This window comes from Phyllosticta citriasiana, assembly GCF_038021145.1.
Source record: "Phyllosticta citriasiana strain CBS 120426 chromosome Unknown IWZ02scaffold_25, whole genome shotgun sequence".
Taxonomy (NCBI): domain Eukaryota; kingdom Fungi; phylum Ascomycota; class Dothideomycetes; order Botryosphaeriales; family Phyllostictaceae; genus Phyllosticta; species Phyllosticta citriasiana.
In genome coordinates, this window is record NW_027117302.1 from 126,579 (window position 1) to 151,572 (window position 24,994).

The window sequence follows — 24,994 nt, forward strand, 5'->3', positions numbered from 1 at the left end:
GTAAAGTATATAATGTCTACTACTATCTCTTCCTATAGGGTAGGGAGATAGGCTATAGTATACCTATTATTTATTATAGAGCTCTTAGATCTTATATATATATTATACTTATTTATACGTAGGACGTCCTTAGGCGGTATTATAATAGCTACTCCCTCTATATTATACTCTAGGTACTTAATTTATTCTTAACTAATTTAGCTAAGGAGGGTATACTAGGCTAGAAATAGGAGAGATCTTATTAGATTTATGCTATAATAGGTAATAGCTAGAATAAATAGGGCGGTATTACTAGCTTAAGGTTATTACTAGTCTTAGAGGGTTACGGTTTAGAGATCTTAAATAATAGAGGCGTAAGCTTATTACTTTTATGCTTTAAGGACCTAGTCTACTAGAAGAGGATTCCCTTATTTATTAGCTAGCTAGTTAAGTATCTATAGTGTTTATTAGGCTAGAGTATTAATTAGGAAGTATAGGATGCATCCTTATAGCTAAGAGAGTTAAAGTAACGGATCTCTATTATAGAGTATTACGTTATTCTATAAGCGCTAAATGAAGCTAGCCTTCTTAAGACGTCCTTTAGATATAATATTAACGTAAAAGCCTAGGATATATACTATATTATAAAGGTTTAAGTTTTATAGGTAGCCTTTAGTATCCTTTATATAGAGTTTAACTCTCCTATATATAACTACTCTAATTATCCTATTTCTAACGCTAATATTATTATTTAATAGAAGTCTAGTTAGTTTAAAGCCTATATAGGAGTAGTAATTAATAATATAAAGATCTAAGCCTATATCTAGGATCTATTCCTTATTAAGGACTATTTAAGCTAAGTAGTTCTACGGGTTTTAACTAGAGGTAGTAATATATATATTCCCTTTATATAGTTTTATAGATTTATTATTATCTAGTAGTTTAAGGACTTAAGTATTATTAAACTACTTAGAAATAGCTCTCTAGTAAGGCTTAGCCTTAAGTTAGTCTATATAGTATAATAGTTAAGCCTTCTCCTCCTTTAAGTAGTTATTAAGTAGCTTATATTTAGCTAGGTTAATAATATTATAGGCTAAATATATAGGGTATTACTTATTATCTATCTTCCTAGTTAAGTCTCTATAGGGACGGCCTTTAGATAATATAGTAGAACCTTTTATTATTATCTAGTCCTTATCTACGTAGCTTAAAACGTCTTAAAGAACCATAGTATAACTACTATAGCTACTTATACTAAAGTCTTATCTATATACTAGAAAGGTATTAATAGTAGTAGAAAGATTAAGATAGGCTATTAGGAGCTTCTTTATCTAGAGAGTAGATATAGCTTATTTATTAGATTTATAGATAGCTTATATAAAGTACTTAACCATCCTACCTACTTTAGGAAGCTTTAAATCCTCTATATATTATTAGAGATACTCCTATTTACTTATCTAATTTATAGGGTCTTATATCCTTAATCCCTTCTAAAGCTATCTTAACTTCTTTAAGAGTATCTTCTCCCTATAGTTACTTATTAGTATAAACCTATCCTTTAGAGCTTTTATCCTTTCCTTAATTATAGGTTTTCTATAAGCTAAGTATTTAGTAGTTAGGAAGTAGGTATCTATAATCTTATTAAGAGTAAGGTACTTCTTAGTAGTAAAGTCCTTATATAGTAGGAGGAGTAGGGCTTATTATTTATAGGTTTTAAGGTTCTTTTTATTAGTAAGGACTAGTCCTTTAAGGAGTAGCTCTTAAGGCTCTACTTTAGGAAAGAGAGTAATAAGGCTAGTATATTTAAGTAGATTATATTAATTAAGAAGGGAGATAGTCTAGTTAAGCTATCTATCCTAGTCTTTAGCTATATTAAGAATAATAGTAGTATTAGTAGCTATAGCGATTTTACTTAAGGTATAATACCTAGAAAGTTCTTAAAACTACCTAATTTAGAAAGGTATAAGTCTTTATAGAGTAGGAGTACCCTAAGGTTAAAAAAACTCTATATTTCTTATAGGATTATCCTAATTAGGTAAGGTACTAAGCTTTAATATATAGCTAGAAATAGCCTACTTATATTATATAGCTCTAATTAGTTAATTAGGTATATATTAGTAATTCTAGGCTTATAATAAATATAGATAGGTAGGTATATCTATATATATAATTAGTTATATAATAAGGGGAAGATATTATTTTATTCTCTATAACTATCTACTTAAGTAACTATTTTATATAACTAGAATTAGGTAATTATAAATGTACTTAATAGCTTACTACTAATATTACTACTACTATACCTTATAAGATATTAAAGATATTATATTAAGTATATATAGTAGAGTCATCTTAGCGTAATTACTAGATATACCGGCTATAACTTTAGATATTATAAGAAAATATCTTAGGCTAGTATAAGTACTAGTCTAAATTCTTATAGTCTAGAATTATATATACGTACTTTAGATAATTTCATATAAGTAGAGAAAAGTAAATAAGGATAATAAGAGATATTAACGTTTATGTTAAATCACGCTAAGATAACTCTACTATATATACTTAATATAATATCTTTAATATCTTTTAAGGTATAGTAGTAGTAATATTAGTAGAGAAGTAGTTAGATATATTTATAATTACCTAATTCTAGTTATATAAAGTAGTTATTTAAGTAGATAGTTATAGAGAATAAGATAATATCTTCCCCTTATTATATAACTAATTACGTATATAGATATACCTACTTCTCTATAATTTATTAACTCGCGCTCGTACTATACTAACTATATAAGGACTAGCTATAGGAGAGGAAGTAGGAAATAAATAGATAACTACTAGAGTCTATTAAGCGAAGTTTTTTAAGGAGAGGCCGTAGGAGAGGTATAGGGAAATATATAGCTCCTAGCCTACGTCTAGCGAAATTTTTAGATAAGCTATAGTGACTCCCCGCAATTAAATAGAATATTTAGATGAGTAGTAACTTATAGCTATAGATGATAGGGTTTCTATCATTAATTAATTAATTAATTAATTAATTAATTAATTATTTTACGTCTTACTAGAGCTATAGGCTATCTAAGACGGAGCTATCTATAGGGGATACTACGTACGTTTATAAGGTGAGTAGGGATGCCCGGCTGAAGAGTCTCGTACGACGAAGTGTAATTCTCGGTGTAGTGTCGGTGTAGGGTTGTTGCAGATGGATAGTTTGTCCAGGCTCTTTTCGGGCGAGGGGGGGCTGAGAACTGGCCTTCCCGCCGTCGTCTAAGTGGACGGGTGGTTTCCATCATCCCTAAGCCCCTGCTCACTGAATATATTCATCTTTACATCACACCCTCTTCCCTGTATCCGCGTCTTGTCTCAAATAAATGATTTTCTTCCCCGGAATAATCAATAAGGTGACGAGCAGATCGCCAGCAGCGCCAGCGGTGCCAACATAGCAAAGTTGGAAGGCAAATGCATAACGTGTCCGTTGAACGCCACGCCCGCTGCAACAGTAAGTTAAGCTACACGCGGCGGAGTCGTCACCTCCGCTGTGCATGAAAAGGGAAAAACGAGACGGCGAAAAAACAGGGCTAGAGGGAAGGGAGGAACCTTTGGAAAGTGTTGAATAAGTGCTGCGCTGCGCTTCTCGACAGCAGACAAACAAGCGGATACCCAGAGACCGAACAAATCACGTGACGACGAAAATCTCCTCTCCACACACACAAACACTCAGGACTCCTTCTCGGCACCAATCAAAACCGGAAACCCGCCAAACTTATAAAAAGCAGCACCAAGGCATCTCACACGAGCAAACTCAAACTCCGCCGCAGCGGGGTCGTCGTCGTCGCCAAACACGCAAAAAACCGCCCCGCTCCGCACCAGCCGCCGCGCGGCACGTCCCAGGTCGACCAGCTCGTCCACCATGTCCGCGTCGCCGTTGACCTGCAGCCGCGTGTTGACCCAGCCCCGCACGTACTCGACTTGCTTCCCGGGATCGAGCGGGAAAGGCGCTGGGTCCCATGTGCAGCGGCGGCGGTGGCCGCGACGGATTGCATCTTTGGGGTTAACCTCCTCCTCGCCGTCCTCCTTATCAACCGCGCCCGCGATGACGCGCTGCGCGATGCGATCGCGCGTGATGTCGAAGTTTTGCTGCGTCTGCTCCCGCTCCGGGGTGCACGATCCGCCGCCGGCATCGGTGAGACTGCGAACCGCGAGGCGCGCGGCGAAGCCCAGGTCGAGCCAGTCGGCCAGGTGCGTCTCGTGGGCGCTGGGATCGCAGCGGAGGGCTCGGTGCAGCAGCGCGACGAGGTCGAAGAAGATGGCGTTGGCCTTTGTCAGCTCCATTCGCCATAGCGATGTCAGTGGGGCGGAGAGGCGAGGCGCGGTCATGTCGGGCCGGCTGAACGATGACATTTCATTGTAGAAAGATAAGCTGTTGCTTCGGTCAGCCCGTGCGTCTGCTGTTCCGAAGCTGATATCAGCACTGCTGCTGCTCGTCCCCAGATGGCTTTGGCCTTTTTGTGCATTTGCAGCGGCGGCCCAGTGGTAAACGTCGTCAGTGCCAACCGGCTCCGTCGCTGCGGTGGCGGCACTCAACGCATCCAAGTGTTCCTTAAGCAGCGGCTCGCGACGCCCGGGCGGCGGCGACGCTGAAGAAGCAGCCTTGCGCTTTTTGCTGTTGGGCGTCGAGGGAATATGCCAGCCGATGGCTTCGTCGGGCGACTCGTAGACGACGACGGCAGCGTCCTGGACGGGCGATGGCGAGAGGAGAGGTTTCGTTTTGTTGGCAGCGGCGGCACCGCATTCGCTGTATGCGGGCGGATCCGCGTCGACGTAGGGGTTCCAGCCGTGGTCGCGGGTCCACTCGTCCGTGGTGACGGGGTAGTGATGCCAGCAATTGATGGCTCGCGTCGCACCATCTGAGCCTGGCGCGTCAACGTTGATGGTGAGGTCCGCAAGGCTACCTTGGAGCGCTGCATCGGCCAAAGCATGCAGAACTCGCTCCGCAGCTGAGTCTCTGGCGACGTGCACGTCAACTTGTTTGGCGGTTGTCAGGCTCCGTAGGCATGTCACAAGATAGCCGGGGGAGTCATCGAGGGGCTTTTGCATCGGTCGGCGGGGCACGGGCATGACGGCAAACGGTGCAGCGTCGAGCGTAAAGGCAAAGCGGACGTGTGGGACAGGAGGGGCACCAGGTAACGGGGGGTCGCCATTGATTGATGAATTGGTCGCTGACAACTTTGTCTTTGCAACTGGTAGTACCACGACAACATTTCTTGTGGCCTTTTTCCCCCTTGACGTTCGACTTCGGAATGGAATGTGTATGCCAATCACTTTGCGCTGTGAATTGTTGACGCCATGCCCAATCCAAAGCGTCAAGTCTGTTTCCGAAGGTATCCCGCTACCCTGTTGGACCCCATCGAGGCGACCAAGAAACTGGTGAGAACCCGAAACCTGGCGCCGCCATCCAAGCACAGCCGGCGAGTCTTCTACCTCCCATTGTATCTGTGTATCTTTGGCCTGCAGCATCGTATGTCGGCGTTTCGTTGTGCGTCGGTGGAGAGGGATTTGGGGTCGTAGCGTGTCGGGAACTAAACGCTCAATCGATCAGCTTTGGTCGGCGACGTCGCCGCTCCTCTTGGCTCGATTCAAGGTGCTGGTGCGAACAGACGCGGCTCACGGGGCATTCCTCGTTCCTCAAGTCGCCGTCATCGAACGAAGCGAGGAAGAGGCGCAAGCGCGAACACACGCCGCTCGCAGGGCACGGGTTGAAGTCGAGGGGCCAGTCGCATATCGCGGCTCACGGGGCTTTCCTCCAGAACACGTCGCAAGGCGTCAGAGACGGGGCGACGTGGACAGAGGCGCAAGCGCGAACACACGTGCGGCTGGCCGACGAAGGAGAGGAGACGAAGAGTCGAGCAAAGCGGGTGAGGCGAGAGTGGGGATGAGGCGATCGATGGAGACGAAATGGATGTCGAGGCGATGGGGGTCGAGATGGAGATGGAGGGGATGGTGGAGAGATGGAGATGGAAAGAGATGATGGGGAGAAGGAGAGGTGGAGGTGTGTGCGCGGGTCGAGGCCGCCGATGCGGGCCGGTGGGAGGCTGGGGCTTGGCAGAAGGATGACGTGATCAAAAAGCATCCAATCACTGCAATCGGAATTGTCATCACGTCACGCACGGCAGCCGATCACCTCAAGCTATCTACAACCTACCTTAAGATACCTTGCCTTTCCAGTTCTTCAACTCAAACCACTCAAACCAGCTTACTTGCGCGGTTCACCCGTCTTCAAACCACCAATGCAATTGATGCAGTTGTCGATACTTACCTTCGCGGTCGCGACCGATTGCAACACAAGTCGAGTCGCTTCTCGCTGGGCGCCGTCGTGAATCGACGTCCTGCCCAGGCTGTCGACGTTGATCACGGCTCGACTGCCGCTGAACATGTCGAGCGTACTGCCGGAGATTTTTGAATCGCCCTGGGCGTCGCTCTCGCTTGTCACATCTCTCGCTGTCGGCTTTGCCGCTGCATGACAATCTGCGGTCGGTTTGACTGTGTCGTCCCTCGCGGCTCTGCGCTGCTCCGTGATGTGTTTGCTGTCGTCTCTCCCCTGCAGCTGACTTGTGTCCTTGCTTTTGTTACAGTCTGGATCGGCCCTTGCTGCTGTGGTGCATGTGTGGTTGGTGATCTGCCCCTGTGATGCATGTGTGGTTGGTGATCTGCCCCTGTGATGCTGCAGCAATTCTCTAGCTCGTAGCTCGTCGGGAAGGTTGGCCGAAGGTTGCTATGCTGAGTTGGAATGGTTGACCGAATGCTCCGCCGCCAGTTTGAGTCGCCTGGCTATTTGCCCCGCTGCTGGGCTGACTTGCCTGGCCGAATGGACCTCCATCAGCGGATTGGCCAAACACTTGTTTGCGAAATGCTTCACCAGTCAACTTGCCGAATGCGCCCGGGGCCGTCGCCGCATGGTGGTGCAAATCGTGAGCGAGCCGAGCCATGCGGAGCGGCAACCGAGGAGGCAAGATGCGAGCTGCCCAGCGAGGGAGCGTTGCACAGACAGTCCAAGCAAAGGGACGAGGGCCGGAAGCAAAGATGCGAGCCGTGCGTCAAGGGAGCGCTGCACACAGCCCGGGCAGTCCAGAAAGTAGAGGACGACGATCGGAGGGACAGGCTGCGAACCGCACATCAGCCCAGGAAAAAAGACGATGACCGAGAAGGCGAGATGCGAGCCGCGCAACGAGGAAACGTCGCACAGGCGGCCCAGGCAAAACGTCCAATCAAGGAGACGGCAAGACACGAGCTGCGCATTGAGAAAATGCTGCACACCAGGCCGCGCATGTTAAGTGGAGGGTGCCTACCATCGCTCGGGTTCGGTTAGGAAAGGCCGTATGGGGGTTAGCACTGTCTCCTTTAAGACTAGCGCCTACTGTTTTAGGACTAGCGGATGGCGTTCTCTTTAATCATTACTCTCTCTCTCCTATAGCTATAAGAAAATACATCTTACTTTACCTATCTCTAACTTAGCTTAATTATTAGGTTATAAGCCTAGAGCTCTTCTATTATTACTACCTTATTATTATATAGCTCTAGAGCTTACCCTATATCTTTACTAGCTTTACCTATCTTACTAGTAATATCTAAGCTTCTATAGCTAAACCTATTAACTATATTACTTACTATCTATACCTATTACTATAAGCTCTTCTACTACTACTACTACTACTAATAATCCTATTAGCCGTAAGGCTATTAGTATTAAGCCTAGCTTACTACTAAAGCTAAAAAGTAATAGTTCTAACTACTCTAGTTAGAGGATAGCTTAGATAGTTACTTTTAAGATAGCTAAGCTATATAACATTATTAAGATAGAGGTTTCCTAGAGTAAGTTAAATAATAAAGCTCTATACTACCTCTATTAGGCTATTAATAACGACTTAATAACGTTTATTACTATCTATAAGTCTCCTATACTACTATAGAAGGCTCTTAGTAACTAATTTAACTATAATACTAGCCTTAATAATATATACCTTCTATACTCTCTTTTTAACTTATAGATAAGCTTAGATAACTTAATTATTAAGTATATTAACTATTTCTATAAGATCTAGGGCTATATTACTACCTAATATAATAAGTTATCTAATACCCTTATAAAGGGAATATAGACTATATTTATATCTAAGAATATAAAAGGGTAGTTTTTCCTAGCCTTACTACTAGATAACGAGTCCTACTATAATAAAGTTAATAACATCCTATTAAAAGATATTACTAGTTATATCTAAATTAAGGCTAAGTTTCTAGATAAGGTAGCTAACTATAATAAAGGCGCTATAGGTATAGCCTTATATATATAAACTAGTAGTAATAAGTAAAAAGGTTAGTATACCTATTAGTATTCCTATAGCCTCTATTAGTCTAGTAAGCATGCTAGAAACTAGAGCTATAATAAATTATACTTCTAGTATCTTAAGTATAGCTACTATTCTAAGGGCTATACGTACTATAATTACTAATACCTAAAAAAGTACTAGAAGTAGGCCTACTAGCTAGGAAATTAACATGCCTATACTATTAATAAACTAGAATCTAAGATAGAAAGTAATACTAATATAAGTAAAAGTAGCTTAGAAATTATTACCCTTACTATTACCTATAACGTAGCTAACCTTACCCTTAGTAATACTAATACTAATATTAATAAGTATACCTTATATATAGTTAATAATATAGATACTAATTTAGAGTACGCCTATATAGTATAATATAACACGCTATAGATCTTTAACTTAGGATGTACTATATATATCTTAAGCTATAAGAAAGACTTTATAAGGATAAGAAAAAAGAAAGATATAGTTACTACTACTAGTAGGAAGATATACCTATTTACTAGTATTAGTAATATCCCCTTAACTATTACTCTACTAGATAACTCTTTCTATACTATTCTTTTAAAGAATATAGTCTATATCCTAGTAATACGGGATACTTACCTCTTTAGCTAGCTATAAGTCTACTAGAAGGGCTTTAAGATGTTAGTATTAGGTAATAACATCCTAGTAGACCGCGTTATATCTAGATATTTAGGAAAGATTAGTAGGAGAAATATACTATAGGTAAAAGGGTAAGTATCTAGTTTTACTATATAAACTCGCTCTATATAGCATCCTTATTACTATAATACCCTAGTTATATATACTACTATACGTATATTAGTTATATATAATAAGATATATTACTACTTAGGATATTTATTAAGTATATCTCCTACGATATTTAGTAATATAGTAAATATTCCTAAACGGCTACCTTAGTACTAATATAATATCTATAGCTATAGTAAGTTAATACATTCTATACCTAAAGTAAATAGGAATACCCTCTTAATAAAGCCTCTCTAGGTTATCTATACCGACCTAAGCTTAAGGAATACCTAGTTATTAGGTAGGAAAGAGTACTATATTACCTTTATTAACGACTATTTATATTACTACTAGATTTACTTTCTCTATAAGAAGTTAGATACCTATAATATTACTCTAGAATTTATTTCTATAGTAGAACGCTAATTTAATAGGAAGGTTAAGAGAATTATCTCTAACTATAGTAGGGAATATTTAGACGGCTAACTAGTTAAGTACTTTTAGTCTAATAGCATTATATATAATCTTTATCTAGCGTACGCATACGAGTCTAATAGTACTATAGAAAGGATTAACTATACTATTACGTAGATAGCTTAATATATTATAATATATACTAATATTCCCTAATTCCTTTAGGTAGAAGCTAGTACTACCTTAGTCTATATTAAGAACTAGATACTATATACCGCCCTACTAAAGGGAATATCGCTATATAAGTAACTATATATAAGGAAGCTAAAAATTTCTTACCTCTATATCTTTAGCTAAAAATACTTTATATATATTCCTAGGGAAGTCTATAGTATTACGTTAAAATTTCTCTCTAGGGTAAATACTAGCGTTATAGTAGGCTATAGAAATTTATCTAAAGTCTATTAAGTCTACCTTCCTATATAGCGTAAGGTTAGGGAAATTTAAGATATAATATTTACCCTATTTAAATTTCCTAGCTCCCCTTATGCTAATAGTAATAATAATAATAATACCGACTTAGATTAAAATAATAATAATTAAAATAAGCCCTACTATAATAAGGGCTACGTATATAGTAACTAGAAAGATAATAAAATAGAGGCTACTATACCGTAAACTCTAAATCCTATCTATTACTTATCTTAGTCTACTAAGGGGAAGCTACTAAAGTAGTATAATAATAAGACTAAATTATTAGTAAAGAAAAGGAAAGCTATAATACTATATAGCTCTCTTAGGGGAGCGCTATATATAGCTATATAGGTAACTAATATAGCGGATAATATAGAGGATATCCTATAGATATTTTAGGGTATACTTAATAGTAATAAGAGTAATACCTAGATAGCTACTATATGTAAGGAGATTAACGTACTATAAGTAAATAACGTCCTATAGTATATTAAGAAAAAGAGTATATAAAATCTATAAGAGGTTAGATCCTACTAGGTTACTATAAAGAAGTACCTCCTAAATAGTAAGCTATAAATATATAAGGTACGCCTTATAGCCTAAGAATTCTCTTAAATCCTAGGACGTAACTTTATTAAGATATACGCCTCTATAGCTAAGTATAACTCCCTCTAGATTCTTATCTACTTTACGGCGAGAAATTCTTAGTATATAGAGTAATATAACATCGCTATAGCCTACCTCTATAGGATAGTTTAGGAAGAGATCTATATATAAATTCCTAATAGCTATATCTATTTCTTACCCCTATCTAGGCTACTAGGTAAATTTACCTTCTAAGTTAAGAAGTATCTCTATAGCCTATAGTAATCTAGACGTAGCTAGTACGATAAATTTATTAAGGTTATAAGTAGTATAGGATTTACTATATTAAATTTCGACCTATACCTATTTATTAACTAGGAGGGCCCCTTTTATATTCTCTTATAGGTTAATAATATAGTTCTTACTAGATTATAATATAGGATAGTATTAGTTAAGCGCTAGTTAGTAGACTAATTAACTATAAAATTTCTTAGCCTAGTATAGAATATACTAGGTATAGAATTAATACCTAAAGGTAATAGGTATATATTATTATAGAGGAGCTATATAAAGAGGGTCCTATAGTAGTTTAGTATAATAGAATATAACCTAATTACGACCCTACTTAAATTAAATGATATACCTTAGATAATAGAAGATAAATTACTATACTAATAAAATCTCTACTAATAGCTTACTAGTTCTATCTAGTACTTAGTTATAGGAACTTAACCTAACCTAGCCTATACTATAGATATCCTAGGACGCTATAATATAAATCTATAGAAAAGGTACTATAAGTTAGTAAAAAGAGTTCTATATTACCTAAGGGGGACTATAGACCTAGGCATTAAGTTTAAGGCGTTATATATATAAGGCGATATTATTAATATCTATACTAATACTTTATATAGATTAGATATTAATATAAGACGGTCTACGTTAGGTATAATTTACCTATAGAATAGTACTATAATGTTATAGTTATTAAAGCTATAAAAGACTATATCTAACTCCTTATATAAAGCTAAGTATATCGCTATACTATCTAGTAGTTACGGATAGTAATATATAACTTAGGAATCTCGCTATAGGTTATTCTATACGTTAATAGCTAGAGTACTAAGAGCCTACTACGAAATAGAAGGATAATAGACTAAATAAAACATATTAATATAAAGTACTACTATATTTAGGAGTAGTTTAATGCGTAGGACTTTAAGCTAACCTATATTACTTTAAAAGATAATAAGGCTAACTAGCTTACTAAATAACTACCTAGGCCTATATTTACTAAATACTACTAATTACTTATAGTAAACACCCTAGAGGACTATTAAGTAGAGGGTGCCTACTATCGCTTAGGTTCAGTTAGGAAAGGCCGCATAGGGGTTAGCACTATCTCCTTTGAGACTAGCGCCTACTGTTTTGGGACTAGCGGATGGCGTTCACTTTGATCATTACTCTCTCTCTCCCATAGCTGCAAGAAAATACATCTCACTTCACCCATCTCTAACTCAGCTTGATTATCAGCGCAAAGCGTCGAGTTCGTCAGCGGTGAAGGCGATGACCGAAGTCAGCACGGCGTGTGACGCGACCCGGGACCCAGCGCGCTAAAGATCTCGAACTTCAAAGTAGGCGTCGTGAAGGACAGGGTGAGCGTGCTGGGCGAGAGCAGGCAGGCCATGCAAAAGGACGACGACCGAGAAGGCGATCGCGCAACGAGGGAACGCTGCATAGACAGCGCTGGAAAAAGGAAGACGACACGGTGAGATGATCAAGTCCCGGCCGATGTTGCCTGCATCTCTTTGCGCATCTTTGGCCTAGTTCCTCTTTCGATGAGAACTCCATGGAGGAGAGGTTAATGTGTCTTGAGATGGTACAAGGGTGGCAGGGCAGCCTGCATCTTACACGTCTTGGAAATCGGTCGAAGAGTGGAGGCGGATGAGAGCCTCCACTGCCGGGCAGCGCATGTTCAGCGAGCGAAGGCCTCGACCATGGGCAAGAAGGAGTGCCGCTGGTCTCTTTGTGCCGAGACTGCTTGTGACAACGAGAGCGCGCTCTGGCGACGTACCCCTAGGTGAGATGGGTTGAACCACGCAGATGCGCAGAACAGCGGTGGCGCCGGCGAGCAGTTGTGCGATCCGTCCAGACCGGGCCTCGAATTGCGCGCCCTTAGAATCTTGGACAAGAGACTGGGATGTCTTTCGTCTTTCGGTCTGAGTCAACTGCGTCTTCCACCATGTACCCATATTCTCAACTGCTGCCCCAGGTGGGAGCTGGTGGAACTCCCCACGTGGCTGAGGCGGCGCCCAGGATTGTGTACAGCAGCGCCATGGGGAGACGAGGGAAGTGGCCTGGACCGTGGTCCTGAATTCAAAGGGGTGTTTGTCACGTTGCCCGGCGCCGTGCCCGTTCGGAAAGAAGCGAAATAAGATTAATCGTCGTGAAGTCCATGTTGGTACGCGAGGCAAATGTGGGGATGCCATTCAGGATAGAGGCGAAAGAGGATCAATCGTTGTGCAGTACCAGTGTGTGCGCCTGGCGCATGTAGGTGTGCTTGCGGGAGAAGGGACATGCCGGATCGGAAGTCTTTGTTGTGATCTGGTCGCTTCACTTCCACGGCTCGGCGAGGACAGGCCTCTGGCACATGAGAGCCAGGCAACGACGGCATACGCTGGTCGAAAGGCGCCACGGCCAGCGAAAACAGCACACCCACGCCTCGAATGTCAAGCATCAAGCAGCAGCAACGCGACTTCTTCCTCACCCCGCCGACCAAAAGTTTGCCGCGCCCCCAATGACGACGTGCACTACTGACGGGCGTTTCTCAATTGCTTGTCCGAGGGCAGGCAAAGTGTTGGTATTGTTCGGTGGTGTCTGAATCGTGGATGAAAGGCGCCGCGGCCATGGTGTTCAATCTGCCTCCGCTGCATTGGGCGAAGCTGAGCAAGGGAATTTCCACGGTCGCATGTCGGGAGGCAAGCTAGCCACGTCTTTCTTGCGGTGGCAAATTCTGAAGACTCGTCCGAGATTCGAGCAACGTCAAACGTCGTGAGAATCACCCGACTCTTCGGCCGCGGCCGAGGTGTTGTTGGTGTAATCTGAGTTAGGGCTTCATTGATGACGCCCGTGTTCATGAGCGGCTGGAATTTTTCGCTGTTGTCAACCTTGTGCACCTCCGCTTCTTCTGGTTAGGGGAAAGAATGGGAATATTCTTGTTCCTTTCAAGTTGGCGGGTGAAGACTTCGGCGACGTACCTGAGCCTGAATTCCGTGTGATCTTTGCTGGCTGCCTTGGTCCGTTGGGGTCGGAACGTCGGAACCGAGTCAAAAATCGACGACATCATTCGGCGACGGGGTCCAGTCTTTGAGCGTTTGGAATCCGGCGTACTTGGCTTTTTCCGCGGTCGCGTGGATTGCCGGGCATGTTGCCATGGCGCAAAGAGTTTCATCCTGGTGGGCAGCCCAGGGTGTTCTATTTTTGGCGACGCATTTGCACAAGACGAGAAAGCGTGGTAGCTTTGGTGGTCGTGCGCTGGCTTCTGGCAGTTGAAGCAACGGGTAATCTCTACGTTCACGCTCATGGCGTCCCACTGCCTGCGATCGACTCTTTCTGATTGTCGTGTCGGCGTGAAAAACGTGTGAATGGTTGACGATGAACGCCTCCTCTCTTAGATTAAATGCCGTCTCGAGCAGTTTGCGCATTTTGTCGGCTTCTTGTCCGCGATTTTGAAGGAAATTATGTCGACACTTTCATGTTTGCTGGCATGGAAATTGACATCCATCCCGGATGCCCATGAGCTGAATGAGTGAGGTTTGGGAGACTGGCCCGACGGCGCAGTCGCGGCGTGAGAGGGCGTATGGCGCAGTCTTGTGATACTGGCTGTTGTCGCAAACAACCGTTCGAGGGCATACCCGGGGGTGTAGTTGGAGGCGGCGAAAGATGGTGTCCGTCCGCCGTCAGGTCACCGTAATGTGCAATTGAGGTAACCCTCACCGCAGTAAAGTACGTGAACCATCAGTGGCCACAAGCCTAATCTTCTTGACCTTCGAGAGACTGCACGAGAACATGACCATGGGTACATACTCAAGTTCGTCTTTGTCGTGAATCCACGCACAAGACCGAGAAAGCGAGGCAGGCTCCGACCGATGTCCGGAAATCCGACCATTGTCACATACCCGAGGGTATCGGCTGCGCCAAGTACTACGGCGAGAATTGAGGCGTGGCTACAATCTCGAAGACCAGCCTAGACGCCATGAGGATGACCATGCCGAGGCCGCCGACGGACGTGAATGAGTTGGCGAGCTGAGAGATGGTTGATTCAAATCGGAATCTTCGGCACGCGGCGTACGTGAAGTCAGACGCCAACTCGGACTGAAAACACTCCAGGAGATGCGTGAAAAAATCATCCGGAAGAACTAGGAGAGCTTGAGCGTGATCAAAGCTTTGTCGGTAGTCGTGGAACGGGACGGGCATCTCTGAGCTGGAGGCTATGCCCGTGGAGAGCAATAGGCCCTGGGGCCGACGGCGGACCATCTGGCTGAGACCGCCGTGTCCTTGTTCTTTGTGGCCTCCTTGGTCAATTTGATCGATTCTACTCCTTCGGGAACGCCATGGTTCGGCACCCTGACGCGTATCGCGCTCGCGGGAGCTGAGTGGGAGGCACCATTAGTCGAAGCCATCGTCCAGCTCCGAGTCGCCGTCCTTGTAGGACGTCGCGTCGTCGGAAAAGCCGGAAAATGGAGAGGCGTCTCACCTGGGGGGATTCGAGTTGTCGTCCGCGTGGGCTGAGGCCGCGTCGTTGGTAGACAGCTGGACTTTGGAGAGGCGTGTGACCTGGCAGGAATCCAGTCGCCTGAAAAGATTGGTGCCGTGGCATAGTTGTCGATTCAGAAGGGCGAAGTCGAGCTGGATGAGAGGCTGTTGCTAAGGAGACTCGGCCTCGAAGCACCGGATGAACTTAGAGATGCCATGCCTTCCCTGCTCACCGATGCGAAGGTATTCGTTCTCGCGACGCTTCTGGCCTGGGGAGTTTGTGGCGCCATGGCTGTAGAGTCGAGACAATTGAAGGTCGAAGTCTTGTGGGGTGTTGCTGCGAGACGATGAGTAAAGGTTGAAGCCAGGTGTGGAGGCCATGGCCTTCATCGTGCCAATTGAAGGCCGAAGTCAGGTCAGATGTTGTTCCGGGATAATAAGCAAAGCTGGAAGCTAGGTGCGGATGTGTTCTTCATCGCTGGCACAGAACTGAGGGATCACGGCAGCAGCTGTGCCAGTCCAGATTTAAGGATGTCTTGTTGAGGCGGTGGAGCGCATATCCATTCACTGGCTCATATTGACGTTTGTGTGGGGTGTACAGAGCAGCGGCGAAAGCAAAGGAGCAGAGTGGTGGTACCATGCTCTGGGGCATCCAGCTCCTTGTCGAGACAGAGCGGCAGCTCCGGCGCATGGAATGAGGTCGCTGGATGCAGCAGTGACTCCGCGCGCGCGAGGAAGCCTCCGCATGTTGATGGTTGCCCTCATCACCAGAGCAAGCGCGCCAGCAAACTTGCATGCAATCTTGGAAGCGCGCGGCGCCCACTAGCCGAAAGACTTGGAATATGGGCCTAGGAAGAAACGATGAGGTCGTGGCTGCAGACAACTGCTCCCTGAGCGTGATGACAGCAGGCTACTGTTCCCAAGCAGCCGTGGTGGTGACGAATGCTCTTTGGATGTAGCCGTAGGAACATCTGTTCGTTTTTGCAAAGATTCCGGCGGCCACCGAAGTCATACGGCTCCCAAATCGGGTCAATGGGATGCAACAAGGCCGAGTGCAGACGGGAAGATTCTGCTTGTGCCTGACAGCCAGTAAGGCAAGTCCACTTATGTGCATGGGCTCAACGCGATTGCACATCCAAGGAGAGTTGAGCAGGAAGCAAAGGATGAGGTCCCATATTTGGCGCCACTGATCTGTTTGCAGGCCGGAAACTCTGCACCAGGAGGAAGGGCAGATGAGATGGTGCAGCGGTGGCGAATGAAGCCCCCGTGAAGACTGGGCTAGAACTGGATCAGGAGCTGTGACTAGGTGATCAAGTCTGCCGACATGCATGGTTAGACCCGATTTCGCATCCAGGCAGAGCAAAACTTGAGCAGGTGGCAGAGGATGATGCCCAGACTTGGCGCATCTGGTCCGTCTGCAAGCCGAGGACTTCGTGTCAGGACGACGGGTGAGTGGACCGGATCGTCGACGGTCAAGCGAAAGGAGTCCGCATGGAAACTGGGAACTGGGCAAGACCAAGATCAAGGAAAGTCTTGAACACGGACTGTTGAAGCCAGACGCCAAGGTTGTAAATCGGTACGAGGAAAGCAATCCGTCGACGGCCAGGTCGAGAAAATATTTAATGCTGCAACTACGACTTGCAAAGCCACGGCGAAGTCGGAGTGAGAAGGGCGGTGCTTGTGGACGCAGTCAAGACCAGCATCGCTTGGTGGATCCAGTAGCAGGGGGGTGTTCACAAGGCCGTCCTCATGTCCTTCAGTAGTCCTCGTGAGCAGCTCGTGGGTCAACTTACCTCCGCCGCTGGGGTCGCTTTGCCGTTTAGCCTCTGGTTTGCCAATGGCTCTTAAAACTAGCGAGCCTTTCTTAATGTGCCATCCGGCTCGTGTCTCGTCTCCGCATCCAGCGCTGCGCATCAGCCTGCCGTGAAGTGCCTGTATTTATTCTGATCTCTTCCAAGCTCTCAACTCGCCTCCGTTATATTGTCCATGGCTGAAGCGATGCGCGGGCCGCAAGCGAGATGGTCGGTAAGTGAGATGATCAAAACGGGTGACGGGTGAAGACCGCGATGACAATTAGCCAAGAGCGGTAGATGCACTCATTGCGAGAACGACGGGGAAGACTGGAGCCACCTGTTGATGAAGCGAGATACGCCCGGTCTGCAAGTTGACGAGTTGTGATGCGGATGGAAAGATGTGAGACGCGGAGAGGTCAGAAGCCGAAGACTTCGTGGGTCCAATTGGTGTGGGGTCTTGGCCGTGCGGAATTACGTAGGTAGCATAGGAGGAGTGATTATGCGGAGGAGCTGAAGCCGGAGAAAAGCACTGCAATGTCATTAGCGTGTACGGAGCTCGTGGGGAGGGGCACGCAACATACGGTGCGAACAGGGTGGTACAGGCTGTCGACGGGCCGGCATGCGCGGCTGTGTATTGCAACACAACACCACATTGAGCCGCAACTCCCCAGCAGTCCGGACTGGATCGCGTCCTCTGTCGGGATGCGAGGCCCTTATTTGGACGACTTGCTCCTTGGTAGTTTGGCGTTGGACGAGGACGCTGGAGCGCCCGAGTGCATGTCAGCGCTTGGAAGTGCCATCGGCATCTCCTGAAGATGTCCAAGTCCTGGTCGGGGGCCTCCGCAGGTGCGTCTGCTTGAGATTGGCCGGTTTTGCGGTACCGCAACTATCCAAGGAGCTCATTGAGAGAACACAGCGACGCGAAGAGCTACGGTGGATAGATTCTCGGGAGCCCAGCATGTAGCACTCTGGCTTTCCGACTGCAAATCTTCTACCTATTCAAGTTAGAAGGATCAGTATATGCTACAACGGGAATGCTACGGTGTAAGAGGGGGAAGAGTGCAACGATTTAGTGTTTGTTGAACATCCGGCAGTGAAAACCACGACGAGAGAAGGCGGGGGTTGATTGCGAGAGGCTCATAAGGGGCAGTCTTCGTCGGGAGGCGATGGAGTCAAATCACAAACAAATGATGAGAATGAACATACCGGGCTAGGTCGGTACCCATCTATGGCCAGAGTCTATTAAGAGATGTGGGCAACGCAGTGTGCCGGCGGAGCTGTTTCACAACGTTGGCAGCTGAAGGACGAGGATGTTGGCTGAGGACAAGACGGGAATTGACATTTCGGGACGCTTCTCTGGCCATTGCCTTCTGGAGCGTCGGCGATGCAAGTAAAGCGGCGGACCTGGGCGACAATGCATGTGCGGACGGGCCTGGCACGGTGTGTTGGCAGATGGTAGGCCGGAGAAGCGAGGGAGGAGAGCTGTTGAGGTACCGAATGGAGCAAACGTTTGTTTAGTAACCGTCGTGATGTGTGACTTTCAGTACGGCAACGCATACGCGGGTCTGGCACTGTATCAGCTTCTAAAGGTCTCAGGTTGAGGATGCGGAGGACGTGGTCGGGCTGGGGAAGGCCCGAAAACGCACTGATTGAACAAAGTTGGAGTAATGAAGCCTATTAGCGGTCGGCGACAGCGCAAGTGCCTGCAACAGGCAAGGAGAAGAAGGAGGGACAAGCGAAAGGCCAGAAAGCGTTTCGAATCGAGCAAAGCCAGAGTAACAAAGCTCATCAGCGGCAGATAGCAACGACAGGTGACTCTTTGCGGAGGTCTGCGATGGGCAATGATGTAGGGGCCGGCAGCGGCAATAGGCGACTGTTTCAGACTATGCGGGTGTCAGTGATCGGCAAACTTGGAGAAAGTGGAGCCACTGACCAGCAAACAGAGTTAAGGATTACCTGCAGCCCGTATCGATAGACTCGAGGTAACGAGGACGACGAGATGAGAGAGGGAAGAAACAGGCATAAAGGCCATCATTGTGCCACCGGACGTCCGACTTCGAGTCCAACGGGACAGAAAGCTGGCCTGGGGTGCAGTCCATCATCTCGTCTGACAGGGTTTGTCCACCCGTGTGTTGCATCGCTGTACGAGTGCGGTCACGGCTGGCGTTCAGGTCGATCAGGTGGCTGCCGGACGTGTAGGTGGACATGCTGGCTGGACACTCGGGCTAGTACCTCGCCCTCGAAGCAGATGAGTTCTGGGTAAACGGCTGCCGTCGTGCGAGTGAGCCAGTGCGAGCTCCAAATTGGGACTGATGGGATCGACGTGCCGGCAACTTGACAAGGAAGAGGCTTGTGTGGGCTTGGGCCTGGGCTGGTAAGCGTCAATTGGTGGGCAAGAGATGACAAGCGCAGAAAACACGAGCTGGAAGCTTGGAAAACTTTGAATTGACCAAAATGAATCATCAAGGGACGCGGTGTCGTAGTAAATGTTGGGTGAAGTGGTGGATGTGGGAGACGAGAACAAGGGGGGGAGAGAGATGAAGAGGATGTTGGATTACGTACCTGTACGAGCGTTCCAAAAAGTGATATGCAGAATCTCGAGCAACTCGAGCTCACCGGCGCTCTGGCCAGTAGCATCGGTCGAAGAAAGAGGATGCGTGCTGGTCCATGTGACGCAGCGTCAGTGATGGAGTTCTTAGGCGGGAACAGTACCGGCTTCGGAGGCTGAAGATACAACAATATCTAAGGCGGCGGTAAGACTCGGGGCGCGATCATTGTGCAACAGCGAGAACGCAGCTGCGACGATACGTCTGGAGCATTGCATGTTAGCCGCTGAAAAGTCAAGAAGGGTTAAAGGTTAAGAAGAGACCTGACATACCAAGATGAGTGAACCAGACTGCATGTGATGTCCGGGATGGCGGAATGATGCAGCCACCTGTGGGTGTTCCCGGGCATCGAATTTGGTATTTTCATTGCCAGCGAAGTTGGCGTCCGTTGATATTCGAGCCCGAGTTCGCTTGCCTCGCTAGGTTTGTCGCTGCTGCGTCCGACAAGTCCACCAAAGAAGGGTCAACCTCTGAGTCCACAGGGCCGAGTCTGTAGACGTATGAGCGACGAAATTGCTGGCGGTCAAGCTCCGCGTCTGGCGACGGCCTGGAGTGACAATGATCTGGAGGAGGCTGTGGCGAGGGTAGATCGAACGAGATGCCTTGGACGAACTGTCGGATTTGTCGAGGCATGCCAGCCACTGGGAGGCGAGGGTAGAGGGAACTAGACGCAACAGACTGCGACCGGGTCGGGAAAGACGGAGAGAAGCAAAGGGCGGATCTGCAATATTGTCAACGAGCTGCGACATCATCGATGCATTGAAGAAGAGTAGCCGCATACCAACTTGAGCAATTCATGGCGCCATCAAGACGCGTCGGCAGCCACCACGGTCATGTAAAGCGACGGCGGGAGACGACCAGACAAGGAAGCTCATCTGTGGTGACGGCGGTGATGTACAGTGAAGGCAGGAGATGACCAGAGAGGGAAGCTCGTCTGTGGTGACGGCGGTTATCTGCAATGAGGGCGGTTGTTTACGACGAAGGTGGGAAAACGATCGGAGGGCGGAACTGGTGGAACTGTAATGCTGTCGGTGAGGAGCAAACAAAGCGACGAGGGAGCAGCAACTTACTTCGCAGATGAGGTCTCGGCAAAGCAGCCACGGTGGTGATGTGCAGCGACAGCGGAGATTTGTTCGGAGGGCGGAGGGCGGACTGCAACATTGTCAGCGAGTCAAAGAAGATAGCGAAGGAGCGGCGGCTTACTTAACTGAGGTGGTCTCGGCAGTGCAGCTCAGTGATAATGTGCAGCTACCGCAGGAAATATAGTGATCGGAGGGCAGGGGGTGGAAGGCGCAGGGCAACTAAGGACAATGGCGGCGACGGTGGAGTGCAGCTTAAAGAAGCCTCTCACCGGCCCGGACCACGAACACAGCATGAGGGCCTGTGCCTTGGTTAATAGTCTGTTCTTCAAGGAGAGAAATGTGGGAGGGGTACTTCTCTAAGCAAGCATCTCCGAAGGAAGTACAAAGATTAATCCAGCTTACTTGACTGAACTCTCGGCACCGTCAAATGTTTGAAGCGACAGCGGTGATGAGTAGGGACAGCGGTGATGAGCAGTGAAAGCGGTGAGGTGCATCGACAGCGGTGATGAGCAGTGACAGCGGTGAGGTGCATCGACAGGAGAGAAGGAGAAGGCAGAAGAGGGCGGAACTGCAATGTTTGTCAGCGAGAATTGGACGAAGCAGCACGGGAGCAGCAGCGTGCTCGACTGAGGAGGTCTCGGGATTGTCAAAGGTCATCTGCAGCGCAGCGAGGGCAGGAGAATGACCGGGGAGCAGCGAGTAGAGCTTTGTTGCCAGGGGGATCAAACGAAGTAGAGAGGGAGCAGCAGCTTACTTGACGGAGCAGAATGGCTTGTGGCGGCAACTGCGATCGAGGGGGGGGCGGCGGTGAAGCAGAGACGGCGAACGAGTGGAGACGGCGGTGGAGAGGAGATGGTGAACGAGAGGAGACGACGGACAGGACGAGACGACGGGCAGGAGGAGACGACGAATCGGCGGTCGAGAGGAGAAGTCGAACGAGAGACAACGAATGGAAGGGGAACGGAGGGCAGAACTGCGACGTAGTCAGTGGAAACCAAACAGCGATGAGGCAGCGGCTTTCATGAGTGAGCGGGCCTGCAGCCATCGCGGTGATGTAAAGCCAAGTTGAAAAAAGAGTGCGTAGTGGAGAGTGGACTCGCAGCATTGCCACTGAGAACAAGTGGGTATCAACTTACCATCGATGATATGCAGCCGGGGCGGAGGACAAGAGTGGTATTGAGAGTGGTATCGAGAGTGGAATCGAGAGTGGAATCGAGAGTGGAATCGAGAGTGGAATCGAGAGCGGGGTGGAAAGTGGGGTGGATAGCGGATTAGACAGTAGAACTGCAACGTTGTCACTGAGAATGAGGGTGTTTCAACTTACGACGGATGGGAGAGGTCGAGTCGGGTTGGCAGTCGTTACGAGTGGGTTGGGTCTTCGGAGAAGCTTCATCCGGCCCGGATAGGCATCGAACGCAGCGAATCAGCCTGAAGTGTCTTGATCAATAAAAGCTGTCAAGGAAGGAGCGAGACGATATACTTCTCTGGCAACGTAACCCTCTGGTATTAGGAGACGAGGACGGCGAGACGACGCTGCGAGTGAGTTTTTCGAAGCAGCAAAAGAGGGCAAAGAACATAGGGAAGACGAAATACTTCTCTGATAACATAAAGATTGAAGATTGGAGACGGGGTGAGGACTGCGAGATGAGGACGGCGAGGCTGCGAGTGAGTTGTCCGAAGCAACAGAAGCGGTCAAGGAACGAAAAGGGGGACGACGAAAAACTTCTCTGGAACACAAACCTTTTAGATTGGAGATGAGGAGACGGTGAGACGAGGAGGCGAGGAGGCGAGGCTGCGAATAGGTTGGGTCTCCAGAGAAGCTTCATCCGGCCCGGATAGGCATCGAACGCAGCGAATCAGCCTGTCAAGTTGTCTTGATCAGCAAAAGCGGTCCAGGAACACGGGGGAGCCGACGTGCCTCTCTGGTAACGCAGCCCTAAGGACACGGCTGGGGCAGAAGACAGCGGACGTGAGGTAGTGTTGTACATGCGGACGGCGAGATCGAAGTCGAATTGCGGATGAGGACGACGGAATCGGCGTTGAGTCGGCAATGGAGGGCGATGCCGGTGGGCGGTGGTGGAGGATGAGAGTGGAGAAGTGGAGAGGAAAAAGAGGAGAAGGGGAATCGTGAAGTAGTCGAAAAGACCGCTGGAGTAGTGACTGCCGCGACGCGCAGCTGCTGGTGAGGGAGATTCACGCGAATTCTGACGTCATGTTGGAGCCTGGAGCGACGCGGGGGAAGCGCATCCTCAGCTGAGTGGCGTGACGCCTAGAAGCCGGCACACCACCTTAGTGCACATTGTCTCTCTCTCTTCATCGGATTCTGGGCTGCAAAATTGCTGCGATGCGTGGGCTGAAATTTAGAGTTTAATTAAATCGCGGCCTAGTCTTTCCGGTCGAGTTCGAACGGTGCAGGTTAGCGAAGTCGAGTCGGGTCGGTTAGGTCCCGCCGGTATCGAGTTAGAGTTATAGGCGCACTTCACTAATAGGAGCGCTATGCCTAATTAAGCTAGCTAAGGTCTATTTCCCTATACCCTATCTTACTAGGCATCTAAGTACTAGGGTAGCTATAGACTATTATATCTAAGGGTAGGTATTAGTAGTAGATAATCTAATATCTAGCTAGACTAGCTTTAGAATATCTAAATTAATAATAAATAATTAGATAAGGTAATACTTATATAATCTAATATAGCTAGTATAACTAGGATTAGGATTATATATTAGTATTATATAGCTAGATAGATTTAATAATTTATTTATTATTACTAAGATTATAATAGGTTATAAGCCTAGATAATTTAGTACTACTACTTACCTAACTTAAGTTCTCTCTTAAGATTTACTTATTCTTAATTTTTTCTAACTTACTTACTACCCTATTAAATAATTATTTTACTATATATAAGATTTAGTACTAGAGAGTTAAATTAAGGGTAAATAATAATAATATATTTAGTATAGATATTAGATAAAACCTTAGTTTATAAGGTTTTATCTCTTAGGGTATTTATATATTCTTACTAATATATATAGCCCTCTTTAGGTCCTAGTATAGCCCCCTTTAGGTTCTAGTTAGAGTTCTCTAGGCCCTATCTTAGTTATAGTATTATACTATCCCCCCCTCTAAAAGGGCTATTCTTAGACTATTAGTAAGTAGCTATCTTAGAGGTACTAAGTAGTATAGAGTTAAGTAGTAGTATTACCTATTAGGTTATTATATTATCTAGTCTAAGGGTATAGTTATACTATTAGGTATATTCTAGCCTATAATTAGCGTTATTATAGCCCTAAGTATTATTATATAGTAATAGGGTTTTCTTTATTTAAGCCTATAGAGTTATCTACTTTATTATTAGCCTTATAGCTTATATATAAGCGCCTAGGCGTTAGCTTATAGGTATAGAGTTAGTAGCTAGTAGCGTATAAATAGGGTTACTTATCTTACCTACTATCTATCTTTTTTAACTATTACCTTTATATAACTTTTACTATAGCCCCCCCCTATCTTATATATAATAAGGTTTATAGCTACCTAGTTTATTTCTAGCCTTAGCTACTATTAGATTGCCCTACTTATATGTAATATATTTACTACTAGTCTAGGGTACTACTAGGCGACCCTTTAGCCCCTATTATAAAGCTATAGACCTCTTCTTATAAGTATAAGGCGCCTAGTAGCTCTCCTAGGAGTAATACTAGTATATTATTATCTAGTAGTTATAAGCTATAGGCTTACTTATAGTAAGTTATTAGGGCTAATTTCCTAAATAGCTATAGCTAACTATTCTAGGGACCCTTTAATTATTTAGGCCTAGATCTATATATTATTTATTAGTTATAAGGCGCTAATAGGTAGGAGTAGTAAGTATATATACTATACTACTATAGCTAATTAGTATAAATAGGTATACTATTTAGGTACTACTTAGGCGCGTTACTAACTAGTTATTAGTAGATTAATAAGCATTTTTACCGTATAGTTAACATTATACTAGAGGAGTATAAGTACTTAATTAACTATACTTACTATACTATAGTATATAATAAGTTAGAGTCTTATTACTAGACCTAGTCTTAGACTTAGGCGTCTTATTTATCTCCTCTTCCTATATCTACTAGTAGTATAGCTACTATTCCTCTACTAGTAGCCTATTCTAAGACTAAGC

General features: G+C 45.9%; 3 protein-coding genes across 3 annotated transcripts; all 3 read right to left on the reverse strand.

Moving 5' to 3' along the window:
* Positions 1-3,609: 3,609 nt before the first annotated feature.
* Positions 3,610-5,794, reverse strand: IWZ02DRAFT_162452 (uncharacterized protein). The gene is made up of 2 exons (XM_066762084.1): positions 5,639-5,794; positions 3,610-5,558 (listed from the first exon to the last, which is right to left on the reverse strand). Exons 1-2 carry the CDS (start codon positions 5,652-5,654, stop codon positions 3,697-3,699), a joined length of 1,878 nt encoding a protein of 625 aa, XP_066617530.1. The 5' UTR covers positions 5,655-5,794; the 3' UTR covers positions 3,610-3,696.
* A 12,249-nt stretch (positions 5,795-18,043) lies between these two features.
* IWZ02DRAFT_162731 (uncharacterized protein) lies at positions 18,044-19,169 on the reverse strand. Its single transcript, XM_066762085.1, has 6 exons — positions 19,071-19,169; positions 18,752-19,020; positions 18,632-18,702; positions 18,478-18,569; positions 18,344-18,414; positions 18,044-18,132 (listed from the first exon to the last, which is right to left on the reverse strand). Exons 2-5 carry the CDS (start codon positions 18,924-18,926, stop codon positions 18,348-18,350), a joined length of 405 nt encoding a protein of 134 aa, XP_066617531.1. The 5' UTR covers positions 18,927-19,020; positions 19,071-19,169; the 3' UTR covers positions 18,044-18,132; positions 18,344-18,347.
* A 1,401-nt stretch (positions 19,170-20,570) lies between these two features.
* On the reverse strand, positions 20,571-22,098 carry IWZ02DRAFT_162855 (uncharacterized protein). Its single transcript, XM_066762086.1, has 5 exons — positions 21,580-22,098; positions 21,228-21,393; positions 20,947-20,960; positions 20,814-20,895; positions 20,571-20,760 (listed from the first exon to the last, which is right to left on the reverse strand). Exons 1-3 carry the CDS (start codon positions 21,928-21,930, stop codon positions 20,947-20,949), a joined length of 531 nt encoding a protein of 176 aa, XP_066617532.1. The 5' UTR covers positions 21,931-22,098; the 3' UTR covers positions 20,571-20,760; positions 20,814-20,895.
* Positions 22,099-24,994: the final 2,896 nt, after the last annotated feature.

Coding starts and splice junctions, on each gene's coding strand:
- IWZ02DRAFT_162731 (XM_066762085.1), bottom strand. CDS start 18,926: ATGAGCTTTGTTACTCTGGCTTTGCTCGATTCGAAACGCTTTCTGGCC. Junction 18,570..18,631: donor ACAAACGTTTGCTCCATTCG/GTACCTCAACAG, acceptor ACACCGTGCCAG/GCCCGTCCGCACATGCATTG. Junction 18,415..18,477: donor CCAGAGAAGCGTCCCGAAAT/GTCAATTCCCGT, acceptor GTTGTGAAACAG/CTCCGCCGGCACACTGCGTT.
- IWZ02DRAFT_162855 (XM_066762086.1), bottom strand. CDS start 21,930: ATGCTGCGAGTCCACTCTCCACTACGCACTCTTTTTTCAACTTGGCTT. Junction 21,394..21,579: donor AAGCCATTCTGCTCCGTCAA/GTAAGCTGCTGC, acceptor CAAACATTGCAG/TTCCGCCCTCTTCTGCCTTC.